This window comes from Schistocerca cancellata, chromosome 5 (genome assembly GCF_023864275.1).
Source record: "Schistocerca cancellata isolate TAMUIC-IGC-003103 chromosome 5, iqSchCanc2.1, whole genome shotgun sequence".
Classification (NCBI taxonomy): Eukaryota; Metazoa; Arthropoda; class Insecta; order Orthoptera; family Acrididae; genus Schistocerca; species Schistocerca cancellata.
The window spans coordinates 591887401-591913069 of record NC_064630.1 but is presented as its reverse complement, the minus strand read 5'-3'; the positions used below and the strand labels follow the sequence as shown (position 1 = coordinate 591913069).

General features: G+C 38.2%; 1 protein-coding gene across 1 annotated transcript in view; it reads right to left on the bottom strand.

Moving 5' to 3' along the window:
* The window catches only part of LOC126188949 (aquaporin-9-like), a 268383-nt gene that overhangs the window by 63584 nt on the left and 179130 nt on the right, over nt 1-25669 (bottom strand). The window contains exon 4 of the mRNA XM_049930695.1: nt 13970-14088. Coding sequence (XP_049786652.1) covers nt 13970-14088 — 119 coding nt within the window. The remainder of the gene's footprint in view (nt 1-13969; nt 14089-25669) is intronic.

Below are 25669 nucleotides of genomic sequence, written 5' to 3'. Positions count from 1 at the left end.
CTGCATGCCCTTGGGAAAAATTACAGCTGTAGTTTCCCCTTTCTTTCAACCGTTTGCAGTACCAGCACAGCAAGGCCGTTTTGGTTAGTGTTACAAGGCCCGATCAGTCAATCATCCAGACTGTTGCCCCTGCAACTGCTGAAAAAGCTGCAGCCCCTCTTCAGGAACCACACGTTTGTCTGGCCTCTCAACAGATATCCCTCCATTGTGGTTGCATCTACAGTACGGCTATCTGTATCGCTGAGGTACGCAAGCCTCCCCACCAATGGCGAGGTTTATGGTTCATGGGAGGAGATGATGAGTCCACTATGTCAGTTAAAAACTGTGTTTACAACTCAGACTGGATAACATGTGCATAAGTATGGTAATTTTGAATTTCTGGACCTCAGTAAAGGATAGTGATATAAGAAAAGGTTTCAGGGTTTCCTGAAAACATCATCTTAACAGCATATGATAAAATTTTTGACTGTTTGCCATGAATAGAAATTATAGAAGTACCCTTTCCCACAATTGGTACTTTTGACACCCAAAAATAATGGTTTTTCAAGTGTATCTTGATAATAGATACAGATTTTTCAAAAAAAGAAAAATACTGTTTCTTGATGAATGTCTAAAGAATGTACAGTGAAAATTTGAAGTATTTGCTATGGTTAGTCACTTAGATAAGTGTAACTTTTTTTTTTTAAAGGTAGGGTAAATTTGAAAGCCTGCATCTTGAAAATGAATAATTATATTGAAAAAAGTTTTGACATTCCCAGAGAGCACATATGCTAAGGATTTTAATGATCTGTCATAAACAGAAATTATAGAAGTGGGAATCCCTACAATTGGTACTTTTTGTACGCAAAAACAGGAACTGCCCATAAACAATTGGTGCTCTTATAAACTGCCTAAGGTTAACCCTAGATCACACCTAATGCAAAAGAACCAACTAATTTGTTCAATTTGCCTGGGCCGGAGGAAGTGTGCAATGCTTGAATTTTGATCCAGCACTGTAGGATAGCTACAGTATGCCCATTCTTCCAACAGGTATACAAATGTTTGATAAGGCAAGGTCTACCCATAACACTTGATCTCTTATCTCTGATCCTCTCAAAAATGGCATTTTCACGTGGCTTTTTGGAACATGTTGGTATTGTGTACTGTCATGAACAGACAGATTTGAACATTACGAATCACCTCAAAGAAAGCAATATTGACAAAACAGTCAGTACGGATTCAGAAAACATCATTCTTATGAAACACAACTGGCTATTTGTTCACAAGAAGAAATGAGTGCTTTATACAGAGGATCTAAAATTGATTCCATATTTCCACATTTCCAGAAGACTTTGACACTGTTCCTCACAAGCGGCTTCTAATCAAATTGTGTGCCTATCGAGTATCATCCCACTGTGTGAGTGTGACTAGTATCATGATTTCCTATCAGAATGGTTACATTTTATTGTAAATGATGGAAGTTCATCAAGTAAGACAGAAGTGATATCTGGTGTTCACCAATGAAGTCTTATACATCCTCTGCAGATCCTGATGTATGAGGTCTGCTCAAAAAATCCCAGAACATTTGTAATTTAGCACCAGTGGTGCATTGGAGTTAAATGTAGTTGGCATCCCTGCACGTGCCTGTGTTTAATGTGTGACAGCCAGAAGTTTCACTGTTGAATGTCTGTTGGTTATTGTTCAGTGCTGTACTGAGTGCAGTTTGCAAATTTTGAAATGGTAGAGTTAGAGGGGCAACGCATCTGCATTACATTTTGTGTGAAACTCAAGAAAACCTTTACAGAGACACACCAAATTATGCAGGCGGCATATGCTGATGAATGCTTAAGCTGTACTTGGTGTTACAAATGGTTCACATGGTTTAAAAATGGCCTGATAGAAGTTAAAGATGACCCTCATTCAGGATGCCCTTCGATGTCTAGCAATGTTGCTCATTATTGGGTACATCAATGAAATTGTGCATGCCAATTGAAAACTGACTGTCCCATGCAATCTGTGTAGACCTTTTGGATCATGCAAATTAGAACTAGATGTTCCTTAAGAGAATCATAACTGGTAATGATACATGGGTCTATGTTCAATCTTCACAATAGGTCAGGAGAGCTTCTCCAAGACCAAAAAATGCTCATCAGGTCAGGTAAAATGTCAAAGCCATGCTGATAGTTTGCTTTGACTTTGAAGGAGTAGTTCATCATGAATTCGTGCTGCAGGGACAAACTGATGGCACTATTGGAATGTGTTGTGATACCTGTGAGAAAATGTTAGAAGGAAAGGGCCTGAATAATGCACCTGCACTTTCATCCCTGTTGGTGCACAACTATTGCACATGAAACAAAATCACTGTGCTGCCTCTTACTCTATACTCTCCAGGCCTGGGACCTGTGGACTTTTTTTTATTTCCAAAGTTGAAACCCCATTGAAAGGAGGAAGATTTGCAATGATAGATGACATAAGAGAAAACTTGCAGACAGCACTTCACACGATCCAGCAAAAGGCATACCAATACTACTTCTGTAAGTGGAAACGGTGTTTGGAGCGGAGCATCAATTGTGGAGGAGAGTATTTTGAAGGAGATGATGCACAATAAGTAAAAGGTAAGCAGAGAAAAATTGTGTGGATGAAGTTCTGGAACTTTTTGAACAGATCTCGCATATAAACAAGTTATGAGACATTCTGAGCAGCCCTCTTAAGAGTCTGCAGATGATTCTACCATTGATTGTATAGTAAAGTCATCAGAGGAACAAAACCAACTGCAAAATGATTTAGACAAGATATCTACATAGTGTGAAAAGTGGCAACTGACTCCAAACAATAAAATGTGTGAAGTCATCCATAGGAGTATTGAAGATTGGATTTCATAGGCAGAGAACTTAGAAAATACAATATATCCACTAATGAGATTGCTTACAATACTCTTACATGTGCCAACAGCCTTGGCACAGTGGTAACATCAGTTTCTGTCAGATCACTGAAGTTAAGCGCTGTCAGGCTTGGCTAACAATTGGACGGATGGCCGTCTGGTCTGCTGAGTGCTGTTGGCAAGCAGGTTGCATTCAGCACTTGTGAAGCAAATTGAGGAGCTACTTGACTAAGAAGTAGCTACTCCATTCACAAAAACTGACAATGGCTAGGAGAGCAGAGTGCTGACCACATGCCCCTCCATATTTGCATCCAGTGATGCCTGAGGCTGAGGATATCATGGCAATCGCTCAGTACCATTACGATCTGCCGAGATCTGCACAGACAGAGTTTAGTCTAGTTTTTACCCTTCTATGTACTATTCTGGTTTAATGCTGTGCAGTATGGGATTCTTACCAGATACAGTTGATGGAGGACATTGGAAAAGTCCGAAGATGTGCATCTGTAGTAACCAAGTAATACATGAAACCGATCCAAGTAATACAAATATGGCTATATTCATAAACCTCTAAACAATAATGGAAATGAGCTTCAAGTGACTCCAAATGTAACAAGACAAAAGAATCATACAGAAGGTGCAACATAAGCGATACACAGAACAACTGACATGTTTGGTACAAACTAAAAGAACACGGCAAGAGCAAGTCAGCAGTGCTCTGTTCATATATAAGTGTGAGTTGCCAGCAGATGGTGCAGCAAAAGCCATGTCACATGCACACTTCCAATAGGCAGCCTCTAGTGGCTGATCCATGCTGTTACAGTTGGTGGTTGATTCAAATACATACATGCAGTAACACTACACTCAGTGCACTCACATTCACCCACACAAGCAGCAGGATACAGCTCAATCATTAAAACAGAAGCATTTCTTGTGGCAGTGAGGTCTTTAAACAAAATTTAAGACATCAAATTTCTCCTTGGAATTAAAAAATATTTTGTTGACGCCCACCTACATTGGGAAAAATGACCATCATACTAAAATAAGAGACTCTCACTCAGGAAGATTTAATTGTTCATTTTTCCCATGTACTATTCGAAAGTGGAGCAGTAGAGAAACAATCTCATGCTCTTTGAGAGTTGCTTTCCATTAGAACATTCTAAACAGGGTACTAGCAGTAATAGGCAGCCTGGGTGGCTGACTAGCGGGATAAGGATATTGTGTAGAACAAAGTGGGAATTATATCAAAATGTTAGAAGTAATCAAAATCGAGCTACAGTAGCCCATTACAGACAGCACTGTGAGGTGCTTAGAAATGTTATTATGAAGGCAAAGAATATGTGGTATGCAAATAGAATAGTTAATTCACAGGATAAAATTAAAACCATATGGTCAGTTGTGAAGGAAGTGTCTAGCCAGCAGCACAAGGTCAATGATATAAAGTCAGTCCGTAGTAAAAATATTTCTGTTACTGATAAATCAGATATAAGTACTGTATTCAACAATCATTTTCTGAGCATTGCTGGTGAATTAAATAAAAATTTAGTTTCTGCAGGGAATTGTATAACTTTCTTGGCAAATGCCTTTTCGAGATTGATGTCTGAAACACTCCTCTGTGATACAGACGAGGGGGAGATTGAGTCAACAATTAAATCACTGAAGACTAAGGACTCTCATGGTTATGATGGAGTGCCTAGCAGAATATTAAAGTACTATGCTGCACATGTTAGTACTGTATTTAGCCATATTTGTAATTTTTCCTTTAGAAATGGTCAGTTTCCTGAACGATTAAAGTACTCAGTAGTAGAGCCACTTTATAAAAAGGGAGAAATGGATAATGCAGATAATTTTAGATCTATTTCTATGCCATCAGTGTTTGCTAAAGCTATTGAAAAGGCTGTGATGTAACAATAATTGATCATTGTATATCACACAATTTGCTATCAAATGTACACTTCGGCTTTAGAAGTCATTAATAACTGAAAATGCTATATTCTCTTTTTTCTGTGGGGTACTGGATGGGTTAAACAAAAGGTTTCGAATGCTAGGTATATTTTTTTATTTAACTAAGGCGCTTCATTGTGTTGACCACAAAATATTGCTCCAGAAGCTGGACCACTATGTAATATCGGGAGTATCTCACAATTGGTTCACCTCTTACTTTATTACTTTAGCAACAGGTAGCAAATGTTGAGAATGGCTGTGATGTGGAGTCTGAGTGGGGGTGTGGTCAAGTGGGGGGGGGGGGGTCCCAGGGATTAGTGATGGGGCCACTCCTGTTCCTTTTTATATAAATGATATGCCCACTAGTATCACGAGTAACTTTAAAATATTTCTGTTTGCTGATGACACTAGCTTCGTAGTAAAGAATGTTGTGTGCAACATTTGTTCAGTTTCAAATAGTGCAGTTCATGACCTAGTTCATGTGTTGTAGAAAATAAACTAATGCTAAACCACAGTAAGACTCAGTTTTTACAGTTTCTAACACAAAATTCAACAAAACCTGACATTTTAATTTCACAGAATGGGCATACGATTAGTGAAACTGAACAGTTCAAATTTCTAGGTGTTCAGATAGACAGTAAACTGTCAGAAAGCTACCACTCGAATTCAAAAATTTTTGCAGTAATCAACAAGCTTTCAAATCAAAACTGAAGAGTTTCCTCATGGGTCACTCCTTGTGTTCTGTCGAGGAGTTCCTTGAAAAATTAAGCTGATTCTTGTTGTATTGTTGATTGCCTTTACTTAAACTTATGGATTGACTTTTTTTGGGTTTATATACATTTTATTTTTATCTGTGATTACTTTTATGTTGTAATTTCATGCATTGACATGTTCCATGACCTTTGAGATTTGTTCCTTAATTTGGTCCTACAGAACTTGACGTATGAATAAATAAATAAAAAGTGGTTCAATAAACACTCTGCCAAGCAGTTAAGTGTGAACTGCAGATTAGTCATATAATAAACATAGATGTAGATATATACAGTCTCTGTTAGTCCTATTTGGTATGGGATCACACACTTAACAGTAGCATAAGATGGGATGTACAATTGGCTCCTTTGTAGACAGACTGTGTTTACTAAGTATCAAGCCAATGTACCAAAGACTGCTACCAATCTCACCCATGGATAAGCCTTTGTAACCATTGTATTTCATGTATGTAGAAATTGTTAAACCCTGGTATTTGTACATGTCAATTGATTCCAATTGTGACTCAGTGGTGTTGTCACTGAACAACTGCAGAAGATACAGATAATGCCCATCTTATTCAAACCGAGTTAATCCTTTACAAACCCCAAAAAGGGCCTTCTAAAAACACATTTAACACTGAAGGTTTTGGCCTATGACCAACCCTTTTGCAGATACTACTAGTATAAAGCAAAAAAGTTGTAGACTTAAGTGTAACCTCACTATTCTCATTACTCAAATGACTGAAAGTTTGTTGAAGTGCAACGTGGTGTTCCAAAGTTTGTCAAAGAAGTGCATTACATTAATGCCCCGTTGATGCAAAACCTTCATTGCATTAATGTTTCTGCCAAAAATCACACCAAGTAATGGATTGTGTAGTGTTCATGACCAAAGAGAACAATGCACTACAAACTGAAATGTCTGGTAGCACGGAACATTGTATATCTTTTAAAACACTGTTTCTTGGGCATAAGTCTGCACTACTTGGAAGCACAGTTGCTGATGTTGCACAGGAAAGTTCTTACACACCTGAAGTCCACAAGGACATGATTGATTCTGCATGGCTCTGTGAACTCCAACTGACGAGCTACTAGGTGTATACACTGTAAGCTGGAGTTTGAACTGTCTGCAGACTGATCAGGCAGTGTCCCAAATACCTGCAGCCTGATGGAAGATGGCTTTCCAGGGGCATGTGACTTGCAGAGGTGAGGTAGTGCCATGATAGTTGTTAGAACTTCAAGTTTAACACATATATTTCGGAATGACACAACAACACATATAAGTCACAGAGTAAGTTGACAAGTAAGACATGTGTACACGTTAGCATTCGAATGAGCACTGAGTCCCAGTCTAGCGGCCGCTGCTCGGCTGGCCGCTTAGGTGGCGCAGCTGCTGCCTGGCTGGCAGACAGCGCCGCACGTAGAGGACGCGCATAATTGCGCGGCGGCACTTTGAATAATCGGCGAGTCACAACAATAGTAGCTTGTTAGTGGTGGTACTTACACCTCTGGTGGAGAAACTTATACCACACAGCACCATTGCAGCTACTGGAGGTTCAGCTGAAAATAACCCATGTTTGTGTTGATGATGGATTGGTTTCATTTGATCTCAAGAGGTAGTGTCACTAGTGGGCCATACCTTCAGCAACCAACAGTAAACGACTGTGTGGCTGGTGGCTGTGTCGCAAGTGATCTTTTGTCCTATCTCCAGAGGTGGTATCAATAGTGGGCTGAAGTTTTGGCAACTCATGGTAAATGACTGCATGGCTGGTGGATGTGCCACAGAAGGTAGCCTTGGGATACAGAAATTGGTTTATATCTAGTTCATGAAATGATTCATTATACTTTCTGAGAGTTTACTTCTGTTTCTAAGGAACTATTTGGCTTCTTATAAGGATTGCTTTGTTAATTTCTGCATTTTCTTGGCTGCCTAATTAGAAACCTAATTGTGTCATTGAGTGACTAAGTTTGAACATTTGTGTGGCTTGAAGCCTGATTATATTGCATTCAATGATCGAGTCAACAAGAAATCTTTGGATTACGCAACTTTATCCATACTAGGGAAAGACTTTTGTTTGTGGTTGATTTCATAAGCTCTGTTGAACACACCATTCTAAAATTACTTAGGGACACTGCTGAGGAGGCTAACAGACAAGTACATTTTGTGTTGATGAGGGCTTTTTTGCCTGAGAGTAATGTTACAACAGCACAGAAATGCTGACCTGCCGGAATGGGTGAAGAGGGAGACTCCACAAAAAAAATTCCATTTCATAAGATACTATCAAGAATTTTAACTTTTATTGTGATTTCCTGCTCTAGATTATATGATCTTCTGGGGAAGCAGTTCATCTTAGGCCTACTGCCAGGAACATAGGTGCTCCGACATGCTGTGTAACAAAACACCTTGCTTCACTGTTGAGCCCACAAGTAAGTCACAGTGCACATCACATTGGATTTTCACAACTTTCATACATTCCTTAGAAGAACTGCATTTGAGTGACTCTTGACATTTTAGTAAGTTTTGGCATGGTCCCTTCTGTCACTCATATTCCTCTATCATATTCATTACGGTTAACTGAGATTAGATTTGGCGTTGAATGAACCAACCTGTTTTGACATATGTTTGCTTTAACTTACTTTTTTGAGATCCATACATAAATCAGGAAAAACTGAATCTTTATAGGATCAATTTTTTTCCTCTGTCTATCTGTTTGTCCGTCTGTTAAGACATATTCTTCTCATGAATGGGTGGGCATTGTTGTTGTTGTTGTTGTTGTTGTTGTTGTTGTGGTCTTCAGTCCTGAGACTGGTTTGATGTAGCTCTCCATGCTACTCCATCCTGTGCAAGCTTCTTCATCTCCCAGTACCTACTGCAGACTATGTCCTTCTGAATCTGCTTAGTGTATTCATCTCTTGGTATCCCTCTACAATTTTGACCCTCCACACTGCCATCCAGTACTAAATTGGTGATCCCTTGATGCCTCAGAACATGCCCTACCAACTGATCCCTTCTTCTAATCACGTTGTGCCACAAACTCCTCTTCCCCCCAATTCTATTCAATACCTCCTCATTCGTTACGTGATCTACCCATCTAATCTTCAGCATTCTTCTGTAGCACCACATTTCAAAAGCTTCTATTCTCTTCTTGTCTAAACTATTTATTGTCCATGTTTCACTTCCATACATGGCTACACTCCATACAAATACTTTCAGAAATGACTTCCTGACACTTAAATCAATACTCGATGTTAACAAATTTCCCTTCTTCAGAAACGCTTTCCTTGCCATTGCCAGTCTACATTTTATATCATGTCTACTTTGACCATCATCAGTTATTTTGCTCCCAAAATAACAAAACTCCTTTACTACTTTAAGTGTCTCATTCCCTAATCTAATTCCCTCAGCATCACCAGAGTTAACTCGACTACATTCCATTATCCTCGTTTTGCTTTTGTTGATGTTCATCTTATATCCTCCTTTCAAGACACTATCCATTCCGTTCAACTGCTCTTCCAAGTCCTTTGCTGTCTCTGACAGAATTACAGTGTCATCGGTGAACCTTAAAGTTCTTATTTCTTCTCCATGGATTTTAATACCTACTCGCAATTTTTCTTTTGTTTCCTTTATTGCTTGCTCGATATACAGATTGAATAACATCAGGGAGAGGCTACAACCCTGTCTCACTCCCTTCCCAACCACTGCTTCCCTTTCATCTCCTTGGGCCTCTTATAACTGCCATCTGGTTTATGTACAAATTGTAAATAGCCTTTCGCTCCCTGTATTTTACCCCTGCCACCTTCAGTATTTGAAAGAGAGTATTCCAGTCAACATTGTCAAAAGCTTTCTCTAAGTCTACGAATGCTGGAGACATAGGTTTGCCTTTTCTTAATCTAGCTTCTCAGATAAGTCGTAGAGTCAGTATTGCCTCAAGTGTTCCAATATTTGTATGGAATCCAAACTTATCTTCCCCAAGGTCGACTTCTACCAGTTTTTCCATTCATCTGTAAAGAATTCACATTAGTATTTTGCAGCTGTGACTTATTAAACTGATAGTTCAGTAATTTTCACATCTGTCAACACCTGCTTTCTTTGGGATTGGAATTATTATATTCTTCTTGAAGTCTGAGGGTATTTCGCCTGTCTCATACATTTTGCTCAACAGATGGTAGAGTTTTGTCAGGACTGGCTCGCACAAGGCTGTCAGTAGTTCTAATGGAATGTTGTCTACTCCCGGGGCCTTGTTTCTACTTAGGTCCTTCAGTGCTCTGTCAAACTCTTCATGCAGTATCGTGTCTCCTATTTCATCTTCATCTACATCCTCTTCCAGTTCCATAATATTGCCCTCAAGTACCTCGCCTTTGTATAGACCCTCTATATACTCCTTCCACCTTTCTGATTTCCCTTCTTTGCTTAGAACTGGGTTTCCGTCTGAGCTCTTGATATTCATACAAGTGGTTCTCTTTTCTCCAAAGGTCTCTTTAATTTTTCTGCAGGCAGTATCTATCTTACCCCTCGTGAGATAAGACTCTACATCCTTACATTTATCCTCTAGCCATGCCTGCTTAGCCATTTTGCACTTCCTGTCGATCTCATTTTTGAGACATCTGTATTTCTTTTTGCCTGCTTCATTTACTGCATTTTTATATTTTCTCCTTTCATCATTTAAATTCAATATTTCTTCTTTCACCCAAGGATTTCTACTAGCCCTCGTCTTTTTACCTACTTGATCCTCTGATGCCTGCATTACTTTGTCCCTCAAAGCTACCCATTCTTATTCTACTGTATTTCTTTCCCCCATTCCTGTCAATTGTTCCCTTATGCTCTCCCTGAAACTCTGTACAACCTCTGGTTTAGTCAGTTTATCCAGGTCCCATCTCCTTAAATTCCCACCTTTTTGCAGTTTCTTCAGTTTTAATCTACAGTTCATAGCCAATAGATTGTGGTCAGAGTCCACATCTGTCCCTGGAAATGCCTTACAATTTAAAATCTGGTTCCTAAATCTCTTTCTTACCATTATATAATCTATTTGAAACCTGTCAGTATCTCCAGGCTTCTTCCATGTATACAACATTCTTTTATGATTCTTGAACCAAGTGTTAGCTATGATTAAGTTATGCTCTGTGCAAAATTCTACCAGACAGCTTCCTCTTTCATTTCTTACCCCCAATCCATATTGATCTACTACATTTCCTTCTCTTCCTTTTCCTACTATCGAATTCCAGTCACCATTGACTATTAAATTTTCGTCTCCCTTCACTAGTTTCTTTTATCTCATCACACATTTCTTCAATTTCTTCATCATTTGCAGAGCTATTTGGCATATAAACTTGTACTACTGTAGTAGGCATGGGCTTCGTGTCTATCTTGGCCACAATAATGTGTTCAGAATGCTGTTTGTAGTAGCTTAGCCACACTCCTATTTTTTTTTATTCATTGTTAAACCTACTCCTGCATTACCCTATTTGGTTTTGTATTTATAACTCTGTATTTGCCTGACCAAAAGTCTTGTTCCTCCTGCCACCGAACTTTGCTAATTCCCACTATATCTAACTTTAACATATCCATTTCCCTTTTTAAATTTTCTAACCTACCTGCCCGATTCAGGGAACTGACATTCCATGCTCCGATCCGTAGAACGCCAATTTTCTTTCTCCTGATAACGACATCCTATTGAGTAGTCCCCACCCGGAGATCCGAATGGGTGACTATTTTACCTCCAGAATATTTTACCCAAGAGGACGCCATCATCATTTAACCATACAGTAAAGCTGCATGCATATGAAGTTGAAATCTATCTCATATACTAACACCTATAGTCTCCTGATGGCATAAAAAATTTAAGTTCCAAGTCAGTGCAATCAAAAGATATGACTAGTTATTTCACATACATTGATACTCGAAAATTCACTTATCAAAACTTATGGGGTAGTTTCTGTTACCCTAAAACCATGAAAATTAACAAGAAGCAAGGTTTCACAGTAAAAGTGAATGATAAATCCAAAAATTAGTAAACTGTAAATACACCACATAAAAAATATTTTTTGCCATTACAAAGTCATATTGCACTCATAATATGTCAAAAATCTCAGGAAATATTGCAAGGATTTTGATCTGGTTCTCAGGAATGTGTACAGTGACCCATGAGGAAGTTTTGTGTGCATAATTTAAAAATATTTCACACTAAATGGCCAAGTGGTGATGAAATGAAATCCCCTGCTGTTGTGAAAATAATACCTTTGCCATCTAGCGGTGACAGGCATAAGGCCAACCAATTACCATACTGACAATGTATGTCTGTGACACATACACCATCTGTAATGTTTCAAAGGGAAATAATACTGGTAATGCTGCAGGACAGCATTTCTATAGTTTGAGATGAGGTTCCAGTATCTCATAACAATTTGATATTTGCCTAACAACAGTAGCCTTATGGCCAGCTGAACTATTTTCTTCTCTGGAGTCTTCCATCAAATTTTACCAGTAATCACAAAAGTGATGAAAGAAGATGGAGTTGATATGTCTTCAATTGCCAGTTAGCATGGCATCTTAATATATCTCCAAAATTAATAAAATAAAATATGAAAAAATTACAACAGAAAATGAGAAATTGCACAAAAAAATTTGAACTTAAAATTAAAAAACTCTTGAAAGTTTTGGAATTCTCAGGATGTTATACTGATAACAGATGAAAATCATCCAGTTTCTCAGTTCCAGGTAATGATGGTCTACCTACAAACATAATGAAGTTTGTATGTAACCCTCAGAGCACAAGTCCTATTTGCACCTATATGTATATTTATTCAGTGACCAGTTCAATAAGCAGATGGGTGACACTGTGATGGGGAGACCTTTGTCACTGCTGCTAATCATTTTTTGTAAGATTTTGAGAAAGATGCCTGGAGTTGGCAACATTAAAACCTGTCTGCTTTTTCCCATGTGTAGACAACACTTCTCCCACTGAGTCTCATGGCAGAGAGTTTTGCACAGCTATTTAGAAAATCTAAATTCAATCCTACAAAACATTTGCTTTATTGGTAGTATAGAAAAGGATGCCTGCCCTCCATTGATGTGTTGGTCAGGAGGGAGGATGATGGTATCTTGGGCCATGTCATTGATAGCAAGCCATTTAATACTGATTTCATATCTTCAGGCTGACAGTTATTACCATCTGTCTCAGTATGAAGGTGTACTTTCTACCATAGTTCATAGGACACATGTAATTTTAGACCCTGAAAGTGCCAACTGAGTTAGCCAGCCTTCCGTTACCTTTTTTCAGAATGGGGATAGTGAGAGACAGAACAGACATACATAGCATTACCAAGTAACTTTGAATTGGGTGGACAATGAGAATGAGGCAATGTCTAAGCCAAAAGCTTTTTTGCCTTATGGGTGACCATCCAGGCCACCATGCGTTGTTGCCATTTTTCAGGGTGCACTCAGCCTTGTGAAGCCAATTGAGGAGCTACTCAACCGAATAGTAGCAGCTTCGGTCAAGAATACCATCTTACGACCAGGAGAGTGGTGTGCTGACCTCACGCCCCTCCTATCTGCATCCTCCATCGAGGATGACATGGCGGTCGGATGGTCCTGGTAGACCACTCGTGGCCTGAAGACGGAGTGCTTTTTTTTTTTGCCTTTTGCAGGTAGAATTTGTAACAGTATTGGTTATATTCTGAAGAAATATGGAGTGAAGTGAGTTTTTTGATCACTGTCTATGATTAAAGCCCTTTTTAGGATCTGTAAAGGATGATTAATCTTGGTTTGTATTAGGTGGGTGTCTACCTTATCCCCTGCAGTTCTGGCATGCCATATGTTGGTCAGACCAATAGAACTTTGAAGGAGTATTATATAAAGCATACACATTTACAAAAGCTAGAAAAAAACTGACATTTCAGAGCACTGCCTTAGTACTGGTCATCCTATGGACCATAACAACATAGAGATTCTAGTGCGCAATTCCAGTTACTGGGATGGCTTTGAGATTGCTATAGCATATGACCTTATGAATAGATACAGAAGATTTTGCCTTAATTCAGCTTGGAATTCTGCTCCCTCACCAGTTAAACAATAGTGGGACAGAGTTAGAAATACATGTTCATCTGCTGTTGGTCAATGTTTCACAGTCAATAAAGTCTGCTGTTAGTCATCTTTGGTTGTGTGGTAGCACTAGTTTTTTACTATGTGTGTTGTCTTTCTGTATACATGACCTTTTTGTTTCCACATCAGTGCAATACCACCCATCAGGGGTTTAAAACACCATGCATAGCTTTCTCTATCAGTATTTGCAATTTGAAAACGATGGAATGTCCACCTGTTGAAATATTGGTGACTGTCAAGAACATTGTCCTCCTGCATTCCTGTAAAGTATTTGAAAATCCTAATAACTTTCACTTAACTTCCTGAATTTGTGATGGCACTCACCTCATTTATGAATGCTCCAACAAGTGATAAGTAAGGTGCTGGGTAAGTAGTAAAAATACCAGCAGTACCAAGGGGACCAGTCACCTGACGATCTCCATGATCAAAATTGTACAAAGCATCTGAAAAAAATATATAACTGTGTGCCCATTGTAATTCAAATGAAACTAAAACATTTGATTTTAATAATGACTACAATAACAGAAACAATTATGAGGAACAGCCAATGTTTTGGCAGATTTAAATGCACATATGCATATTCAGGATACCTCACTAATTATTTTAGCTTGCAAGGCTACAAAATTAAAGAGATATGTAATGAGTTAAAAAATAAAACAATAGAGCAGTAGTATAATAATGACTTATCATTATGATACAAATTATTAAAGTTTTTAACATAGCTGTTACCATTACATTGTAGAATGCTGTTCTTTAACTGCAGCCTGTACAAGGGGAAAAGTGGTTTTATGATACACCAAACTTTTATGATGTGGCCAAAAAGTCCTCTTTAAGGAAATGTGATTTTGGTGCTTGTTACTGTGGCCTTCAACCCAAAGACATGTCTGATGCAGCTCCTCTTGCTAATCTCTCCTATGCATCTTCACCTCTGCAAAACTACGACAATCAAGATCCATTTGAATTTGATTACTGACTCTCTCTCTCTCTCTCTCTCTCTCTCTCTCCACCACAGTGCTGAATTCACAATCAACCAGTTCCTTCTTTTAGGCATAATGTGCCCTACATTTCTTTTTTCCCCAATTCAGTTTATTACCTCTTCTTTAGTTATCCAATACATTCATCTAATCATCAAGATTATCCTGCAGTGCCATATTTCAAAAGTTTGCTATAACTTCTTTCAAAGACATATATTCTTCTCAGTTGATCTACCAAGTCCTAGCTGTTCCTGACAAAATTAAGTTGTCATTGGCAAATATGGAAGTTACAATTTCTCCTCTCTGAACTTTAATTTCATTTCCAAAATTCTCCTTCATTTCCAACACAGCTTGCTCAATGTATAGATAGAACAACAATGTGGATGGGTTTTAGCCTTGTCTCACTGCCTACTCAACCACTGCTTCCCTTTCGTGTCCTCCAACTCATAAATCCAGCATCGTTTCTGTAGATGCCCTTTTTATCTCTTTATTTTATATGCAGTGCCTTCAGAATTTCACAAAGTTTGCTAAAGTCAACTTTTTCAAAAGCCTTTACCAAAAATAAAAATGTCAAACACAAAGTTTGGTCTTTGGTAACATACCTCCCATGATTAGTAACAGGGTCAGTATTGTCTACTGTGTGTCTTCATTTCTCTGGAACCAAGACTAATACGAGGGTGGTTAGAAAAGTTCTCGGAGTGGAATAGCAAAAAAGTACTTACATCACTGAAACTTTTTCTATTTTTCATTGAAGTCTCCTTGTACATTAATGTTCTTGGTCCAACAACCTTCCAGTGCCTTGATCCCATCTTGAAAATTAGTTTCCTCCAGGCCTGCAAAATAGTTGTCAACTCCGGCTATCAATTCTTCGTTTGAAGTGACTCTTCGTCCACTAAGAAAAATTTTCAGTTTTGGGAAGAGATGGAATCTATGGAGCCATATGAGGTGAATAAGGTGGGTGTGGCAACAATTCATACCATAGTTCATGTAATTTTGACAGCACATGTGTGCAGATGCGCATTGTCTTGATGGAAAATGTCTTTCTTCCTTGTTAAACCTGGCCTTTTTCCACATATCTTTTGTCTCAATTTGTCCAGAAGGTTATCATAGTATTCTCCATCAATTTTTTGCCCGGTGATGACATGACCTTTCCTGCCGAAGGAATTGTCTTAGCTTTCTTTGGTGGCAGAGAATCAACATGTTTCCAAAGCTCTGATTGTTGTTTAGTCTCTGGGGTACAGTAGTGCACCCAAGTTTCATCTGTGGTCACAAACCAGTGCAAAAAATATTGTTTGTTTCTCCTAAAATGGGCCAAACATTGTTCCGATATGTCCATTCTCAGGTGCTTTTGAACCAGCATCAGGAGTCGCAGCACCCATCTTACAGACAATTTTCTCATTTCTAATTCTTCAGTTAAAATGTGATATACCCTTTTGGATGACATCTGGCAAGCATGAGAAATTTCACACACTTTCAACCAGCAATCCTCCATGACCATTTTGTGCACTTCTGCAATGATTTCTGGAGTAGTCATACACCTTGGGCGACCACTGCATTGGATCATCATCTAAGCTCTGCTGACCAAATTTAAATTCATTTGTCCACTTGGCAACAGTTGAATAAGAAGGAGCAGAGTCCCCCAGTGTATTCTGAAATCTTTATGATGTACTTAATCACTGCTCGAATCTCAATTTTTTCCATCTCGCAAATTACTAGGTGGCAGCAACAACAGAGCCACATCACCATCACAGCTCTCTTCCAAGAGCACTGATGTGGCACATGTTTATGGGCAACTGTCCAGTGAATATTACGTGTACAACTTGCTGCGCTAGCACTGACCTCTCATGGTGATTCCGAGAACTTTTCAAACTACCCTCGTATTCAATTTCTACAAGCTTTTCCATTCTTCTGTAAATAATTTGTGTCAGTATTTTGCACTTATGATTTACAAAAGTGATGGTTCGGCAGTATTCAAATGTATCAGCACCCCTCTTTGGAATTTGAATTGGCATAGTCTTCTTGGAGCTGAGGGTATTTTTCCTGCCTCATACTTTGCATACCAAATGTAATACCATCATAGCTGGCTCTCCCAAAGACGTCAGTAATTCTGAGGGAATGCCATCTTCTTGAAGTGCCTTTCTTTGGCTTAGATCTTTCAAGGCTCCATCACAATTATTTCACAGTATCATATCCCCCATCTCACATTTGTATTCTCTGCATCTACATTTACATCAGTTCTCTTCAAACCACTGTGAGTGCATGGTGGATACTATTTTCTAATGAGTCAATTTATACAGCTTCTTCCTGTTCCATCTGAGTGTGGAGCATGGAAAGAAAGTTTGCTTCAATGCATCTGAGCAAGATTTAATTAATCTAATTTTGACTTCTTGATCCCTATGCAAGCAATATGTATGAGTTTGTAGTATATTCTAGATTTACCACTTAAAAGTACTTCTTGAAACAATGTAAAAAGGCTCTCATTGAACAGGTTGCATCTGTCTTCAAGCATCTGCCAGTTCCGTTTTTTCAGTGTTTCTATGTTGCTCTACCATAGGCCAAACAAATGTGAGACCATTTGTGCTGCCTTCATAGTCCTGTCTGGTACAGGTCCCACACTCACGAGCATAGGCATAGGATGAATTATACAATTGTTTTGAGAGCAATTTCCATTGTAGACTGATTGCTTTTTCTTAGTATCCTACCAATGAAACTCAAGTCTGTAGCCAACTTTCTATCTATGACTGAGCCTATGTGATTGCTCCATTACAGAGTCCTACAAATTGTTACACCAAGGTATTTGTATTATTTGACCAATTCTGATTGTGATTCATTGATGCTGTAATCATATGATGCTTACTTTTTTGTGGAATACAAATTTTATATTTTACCTGTTCACCAAGCGGTGGCAGAATGCACACACAAAAGAAGGTTGTAGTTGGGCAAGCTTTTGAAGCCAGTGGCTCTTTATTCAGGCAGAAGGGTTGAAGAGGAAGGAAGAGGAGTGAACAAAAAGGACTGGAAAGGTCTAAAAAAAGGGGTAAATTTTGGGAAAGTCACCCAGAACCGAGAGTCAGGGGTCTTCTCTGACCCATGGTTGTGGGTGACTTCCCCAAAATCTATCCCTTTTCCTAGACCTCTCCAATCCTTTTCCTTCAACCCTTCTGCCTGAAAAAGGAGTCACTGGCTCCAAAAGTTTGCATTATTACAACCTTCATTTATGTGTGTGTTCTGCTGCCACTTGATGAGTAATCTATCCAATGAAATCATTTTGTCAAAAATTGATTGTTTCCTTTGTTAAATTTTATATTTTGGAGCTTAATGCAGCAAGTTGTCCATATTTGCACCATGTTGAAATGGCTTTGAGACATGGCAATTTTTAGACTGTTATTCATAATAGATACTGCTTCATTCATGAAAAGTCAGAAGTTACTATTAATATTTTCTGCAAAGTCATTAACATACAACATGACCAGCAAGGGTGCAACACACATCCCTGGGGAACTCTGGAAGTTACTTCTACATCTGTCTATGACTCTCCGTCCAAAATAATATGTTGCATCCTTCATACCAAGAAGACAATCCAGTCACAAGTTTTGTTTGATACCCATATAAAAACATACTTCTGATAAAGGTATTGGTGTGGTAATGAGAAAGAAGCTTTTGAGAAGTTAAGAAATAATGCATATTTCTGACTACCTTGATCCACGTCTTTCAGAATGGCCTGCAAAAAAAAAGCATGAGTTGGGTATCACATGATTGATGTTGGCATGGAGGATGTTATTTTGTTGCAGATGCCTCATTATGTTTGGTTCAGAATATATTCTACAATTCTATTACAAATGGATGTAAATGATATTCAGGTATAGTTCTGTGGGTCACTTCTGTTGCTTTCCTTGCAGGCATGTGAGACCGGTGCTTTTTTCCAACTACTGGACACAATATTATTAGAGGGATCTCTGGTATATCATGGTTAAAAAAGCGGCTAACACAGCTATAAGTGCTCAATAGAATCTGATAGGAATCCATTGGGCCCTTGAACTTTGTTGAGATGTTTCTTAACATCACTGCCAATAATATCTTTATGAGTCATTTCTGCAGTCAGGTGAGAATGAAACTGTGGCAATCCTCATAGATTTTCCTTTGTGAAGGAAGATTTGAAAACAGAGTTCAGTATTTTGACTTTTCCATTGATACCCTTAATCTACCCATCTACCCATCTAATGGGTAGATCACATAACTAATGAGGAAGTATTGAATAGGATTGGGGAGAAAAGAAGTTTGTGGCACAACTTGACCAGAAGAAGGGATTGGTTGGTAGGACATGTTCTGAGGCATCAAGGGATCACCAATTTAGTATTGGAGGGCAGCGTGGAGGGTAAAAATCGTAGGGGGAGACCAAGAGATGAATACACTAAGCAGATTCAGAAGGATGTAGGTTGCAGTAGGTACTGGGAGATGAAGAAGCTTGCACAGGATAGAGTAGCATGGAGAGCTGCATCAAACCAGTCTCAGGACTGAAGACCATAACAACACAACCCTTAATCTGAGTTCCCTTGTCATCAATGAGTGTGGCCACTATTTGTATTTTCACTAACAGCCATTACATATGACCAGAATTCCTTTGGATTTTTTGAGAGCTCTTTCAATAATATTGTGCTGTGGTGGTCACTGAAGGGTTCATGTATTGCCCTCTTGACAGCCAAATGCATTTTATTTATCATATCTCTAGCTATAGCCTTATGGTTTGTTGTATAACTATTATGCATTTTATTTATCATATCTCTAGCTATAGCCTTATGGTTTGTTTTATAACTATTATGCATATTGAGATGTTTATTTACTGTGAATTTTTACCAAGGAGGGTCCCTCCCATCATGAACTGTTCTTCCTGGTACATATCTATCCAGTGCATGGTCAATTATTCATTTAAACTTGAACTACAGTTATTCTACATGCTCCTGTCCAGAGCCAAATGTTTCAAGTTCTTCAATAAGATATGACTCAACAGCCTCTATTTTTAGGTTTCGGAACATATAAACATTTCTACTTATTTTAGTTGGCATTTGTACTTTGATAATTGTTGTTGCTGCAACTGCCTCATTGTCACTGATACCAATTTTAATGCAGGCAACCTCAAAGAGAGTAAGTCAACTTGCTGCCATTAGATGCAATATATATACACTATGAGAGGACTTCTGACCAACGTATTTTAAGTAGTTTTCAGAGAAAGCAATTAGTATTGCTTTGCAGGCTGCCTTGTCATGTTCACCACTTACAAAGGTGTAAATTTTCCAATTGATTGTTAAATGACTGAAGTCTCCTCTGACAATAACAGTGTGATTGAGGAACATAAGCACCAGTGAACTGTAGTTCTCACTTATATCTGGTGAGCCTCCACACCTGATAGTGAGTCTTGATGAAACAACCTACAGGTGGGATGGAGCTTCAATTTCTATTTCAATAGATGTGAGTTTCTTGTCTACTTTGAGAAAAAGATCTCTTATGCTTCCCACTGATCTGTCCTTTTATTATACACAAAATTACCAGTGGTGTAAATAATCTATGGCAACTGCCAACATATCTATGCAAACACTGTTTTCGTGGTCGAGTGTCAACCCTTGAGACATCTTTTGCAGTACACAATAATCTCTGATCATCTGATGCCTGCCTCACCAGACTAGGACGCCCTTTCCACAGCAACTATTGATGCACTTTAGTAACATCGTTCTGCTGATATTACAGAAATGTTGGTGTGGTTCCACCATAGTACAGTTATTTTACATGGCGCTGACATCAGAAGAGAGCAAAATTAACCGTATTTCTACAGCATCACATAACCGTAACATACGACCTATCTCCACCTAGTACAATCTTTGACAGCACCACTAACATCCACAGTGGAACAGAACGTCATTTCCATGGTAACCCTCGATTATCCATTTAAATGCTGAGGCAATGACGATCTTTGGTGCAGATTTTGTATTTCTGAATTTAGAGCGCAGCATACTCTAAGCCTTATTTCATACCAATGAACCATTTTAATAGTATAATTTACATTCATTGACAAATAATGATCAGTAATTGACATTATGGTGTATTCTAACTGTAACTGTTACTTCATAGTTATGTATTAAGTTATCTAATCATGAATGTGTTTTCTGATTGGCTACTTATGATGTCATACTCAGAACGGTGGATGTGACCAGCCCTATTAATACCCATTCCCTCCATGCACAGTCAGCAGTTACACAAGCATCAAGGGTCAACAGAACTCATCTAGCAGTGTCCATCCACTGCTCAGGCTATAATTTATTACCGTTTATCTTATTTTTATATTTTTTATATGCTTATTATAACGTCTATACTACTTTGGCAATAGATCTTTACGGAGTCTGAAGATGACTCTTTCATAGAGCCAAAACCGGTCACTCGCTCCAATAAAAAAATAATTTAACAAGATTGCGATCAAGATTGTTTAAATTTTAATTTTAACCCAGATAGCTGACTGTGTGTGGAGTCACACAGCGGTTTTTATATTAGGCAACTTTCCATCCAGTCCAGTAACGATTGCTATTGGAAACCCATAAGTAGCAGAGTAAGAGAACAAGAAATGCCTCCCACATGTGAAAGTATTAAAATCCTAGTGGTTAACTGCCAAAGCATTCACACCAGAGATTAAAGTGCTCCTGAAAAGCAGTGAAGCTCACATAATATTAGGCACAGAAAGTTGGTTGAAACTTGAATTTGATAGGAGTGAGATTTTTGTGGAAAATGTAAGTGCATATCAAAAGGGTAGGCTAACAGGAAATGGAGGAGGTGTATTTGTCACAGTGGACAAGAAACTCAAATCCACCAAGATAGAAACTGAAGCCATTGTTAGTGTAACTCTGTTTCCTGAGTGTTCCCTGCAGCACCAGTGCAATGTGTGCTCCAAAGTGACTCACCATACAAGATTGCCAAGACGAGGTGGATATGTCACCAGAACAGCTCAACCATGTTCACATTTGTGTTACCAGTTAGAGAAGCTATCTTGCTCAGGTCACTATCTATGTTGTCCAACCTGACCCTATACAATCAGTTCCCTACCCCACTCACTATCACTATTTGATAATTTTTAATGAAATCCTTACACAAAGGTCCTAAATGCTCTGTCATCTGATTCAGCTCAGCACTTGGCTTGAAAATGCTAGTGACTCTTCCTTTAACTTCTCCTTCAATTGTGGTCCTACATCTCTGCCATGACTGCTACCTAGTAGCAATACTCACTTCTTCCTAACATTTGTATTATTCCTAGCCTGTCAATTCACGGGTAGTGTCTGCTGCACATTTTCTACTCCTACACTATCTCAAGACTCCTCTCCCCTCAACTCTGGCAGCTCTAACCTGTTACAGATATGACACAATAACATTATGAGACTGCAGTCTCCTCCTCTAGCCTTCTTACCAGCTGGCAGTTCCCAACCACCGCCTCACCTGTCACACTTAATCAAGGACCTTCTCAGGGACCTAGGCATTCTTACCCTTCTATGGCAATGCATATATTCCCTAATGGTACTTTTGGTTAATAATAACTAGAATAACTGCACAACTCTCAACCAAAATCATAAAAATGTCCATACAACATTTTAATGTCTATAAATGGGTCAAAATGGAGTTTTATATTCTGGTTCAAAATGTCTTAAGAGATTAGTGGCAGATATCAGGCAGATATTCAAAATTAGGATAAAAGACTATCTCATTTGTAAGTCCCCCAACTTATCACAATATTTGGACTCAGAGATACAAAATTCTGCATAACTTCATTAGTCACTGTCATCACCCATCCAGCCCCTTCCTTTTACCATTCCAGCACTACATAGTTGTCATTCCACCACCTCACCCAGTCTTTTTATTTCTCTCCTTTTCTGCTACTTCCCCTCCCCCCTTCCCACCTCTGCACTCCTCTGTCTAACCAGCAGCACTTCATTGTCTGCCACCCCCACCATACTATCCCTCCCCCTCTCCCTCCCCACTCTAGCTCCCTCGTTACCCCCACCCAGCTGCCACTCCCATTATGTGGTGGTGCTGCCACTCGCAGTGTGGTTTCAGTTGCCTGAGACTATAGTTGCGAGCACAGGCACGCACGTGCTCGAGCGTGTGTGTGTGTGTGTGTGTGTGTGTGTGTGAGTGTGTGTGTGTGATGTTGTTGTTGACAAAGGTGTTAATCACTGAAAGCTTTAATTGTGAGAGTCTTTTTATTGTGCCTCTCTGCAACTCAGCAACTCTACTATATGGTGAGTAGCAACTTTCCTTCTCATAATGTTATTATATTCCATCCTGGATTTTCTATTGTTTGTATTAAATAGATCTTGAAACCAAATGCTTTGTTTGAAGTGTAAGATAACAACAGCTGCTGAATAGTATAAGAGAGATAATGGCTCTTCTCAAAGTAGCTGCTTTTATTCCATTATAAAGTAATACCTATTATTATCAGCTTGAATAGATTATCACAGGTTGTAATTTGCCATACATATACTTTATATACTTGTAGAAGCAGAAACAGTGGCTGTTTGTCCCTGTTAATGTACAACTTGGCTACTTCCACATCTTTAAATATTCTTCTCAGGTTTATGGAACATGATACACAAATGAATGAATGTGATAGGAGATATTGGAAATCAACTACTACTGCTGAATTTAATGCAGATGTTGCAGTGGTTGCTGTTAAAGAAGCTTCTTATGTATATTTTGCTACTGTACCCTCAGTTTGAGGCAAATAAAAATCCAGCTAAATTTTAAAATTCTCATTCTCAAACATAAAATGGACAACAGGTTTATTCCTTGACATTAAAAGGTAAGGGAAGATGGTACGGTATGTAGAATAAGACATATTTCAATTTGATGGTTGAATTAAAACACAGAACTCAAAAATAAGTTACACAATTTATATACAAAACTAGAAAATTGCATAATTTAGTTTGTACCTTCATTCAGACACACACTATCTAGAAAGTCATGTACTTTAATCCATATCTATTCAGACACTCACTGTGTTCTGTGTATATCACAAAGATGAAATAAAATATCATGGATCCATAAATAAAGACCAATTGATTATCTTAAATTTAATATTTTGGGCAATATTATGCTGTATGTCACTCTTTCAGAAAATGCATAATTCTTACTGAAATGGCAGTTCATGGGCAGGATAAAACTGTCTTTTTATATAATCTCCAGAACTCAGTGCAGATTTCTTATCAATCTGAACATATAATTTTTGACTAGGTGGGCCTTGTTTCTCTGAAGATGAATGCAAGTTTGAAAGCCTAACTATGTTTCAGTCATATTGTTTTTACATTGTACATAGTTAATCCATTGGTGGCAGGCTAAGGGAACAACAGTGGATGTTTGTGTGTGAGTTCTGTGTGTTTGTTTGTGACTGAAACCTAAGCATTTTAATTTTGTTTGTGGGTTCCACATTAAACAATAGCCTTCAAACGAAGTAAAATAAGTCCCATATCGCATAAACAACTTGTTAAATAGTAATGCTGAAATTTATACTAACAGTTAACTTAAAGTAAAGTGGTATAAAATGTCCACTTACACTAGCTGTAAATTAAAGTACTAAAATTGGTAAGAAAGTTAGCAATTTGAAATAGGATACAGATTACAAAATATTTACATGACTACACTTATGACTGTGGAAAGCTATTTTCATTCTGTAGGAAGAGAAGTATATTTTCTGTGGATATTGTTACTTTCAATGTTGCTAACAGAAGTTTTCTGTCTTTGAGTCTAAATAATCAGATAACTGGTAGGAGGAAGGAAAGAAGATTAGGGTTTAACACCCTGTCAACAGTGAGATCATTAAAGATGGAACAAAACTTCAAATTGGGATAAGAATGGGGAAGGAAATAAACATGATCTTTTTTAAGGGACGACACAGGATGTGCCTTCAGCAATTCAGAAAAACTACAGAAATATCTAAATCTGATTGGTCAGATAGGTATTTGGATCACAGTCTTCCCAAATGCAAGTCCATTGGGTTAACAATTCTTGAACTCATTTGGTAACTGGTGAAAGGGATTTCTGACCAGCCAAGGAAGGGAAAAAGATTCCTGATAAGACAAGGAGGCAGAGCCTAAAAGAAAATTAGTTCTGTCTATTTTATTGAAGTTGTGTAAACCACAGTTCATTTGAAACTTTTTGATTCCTAGTCACAAATCCCATGAATTTATAAATGTACAGGATAGTGAGCATAAGAACATAACATGATTGAGAGGCCTCTGCAATATGTGTAGTTATTCAGTTCACAAAGAAACTCCCTAATAGATCAAAACTGTATGCCAAATAGGTACTTGAACTGAAACCTTGTGTTTGTGGGCAATGCTCTCACTGAATGAACTATCACACAACTCATGATCTGCTCTCACAGCTTGAGTTCTAGTAATACCTCTGTCCTACTTTACAAACTTCACCAAAGCTGAGCTGAAGAGCAACAAGTGAGGTGGCATTGTAGTTAGTACACTGGTCTCACATTTGGGAGGATGATGGGTCAAATCCCCATCAAGCCATCCATATTTACATTTTCTGTGATTTCCCTAAATAGCTAAATGCAAATAGTAGGATGGGTCCTTTGAAAAAGGCTACTTCGTCAGTAAAAGTCCAGCCTATGAAAGGCAAGGTTCTCAGTTCAAAATCAAGACTATCATGCATTTTTAAACTGTTAGGGAGTTTAAAAACAGTGCACATTCCACCCCAGAGTGAATTATTTATACAATTTAAGAATATTATTATTGAACTCATCACTCTGGATAAATAAATACTACATCAATATAAGCTGCATTGCCTTGATTGATAATCACATAGGATTACTAATATGTAATAGTTAAGGCTGATGAACTGTAATTCAGATCAGTGAATATTTTCATTGTGGTATTATTTATCTTATCAGTCCATTAATTGTAATACGATTGATTTTGGTAGACAACTATGAAATGCTACCATTCACTATTTTCTAATGCCTTATATCTAATCAATGCTATAATCAAACTTCAAATACATCACTATT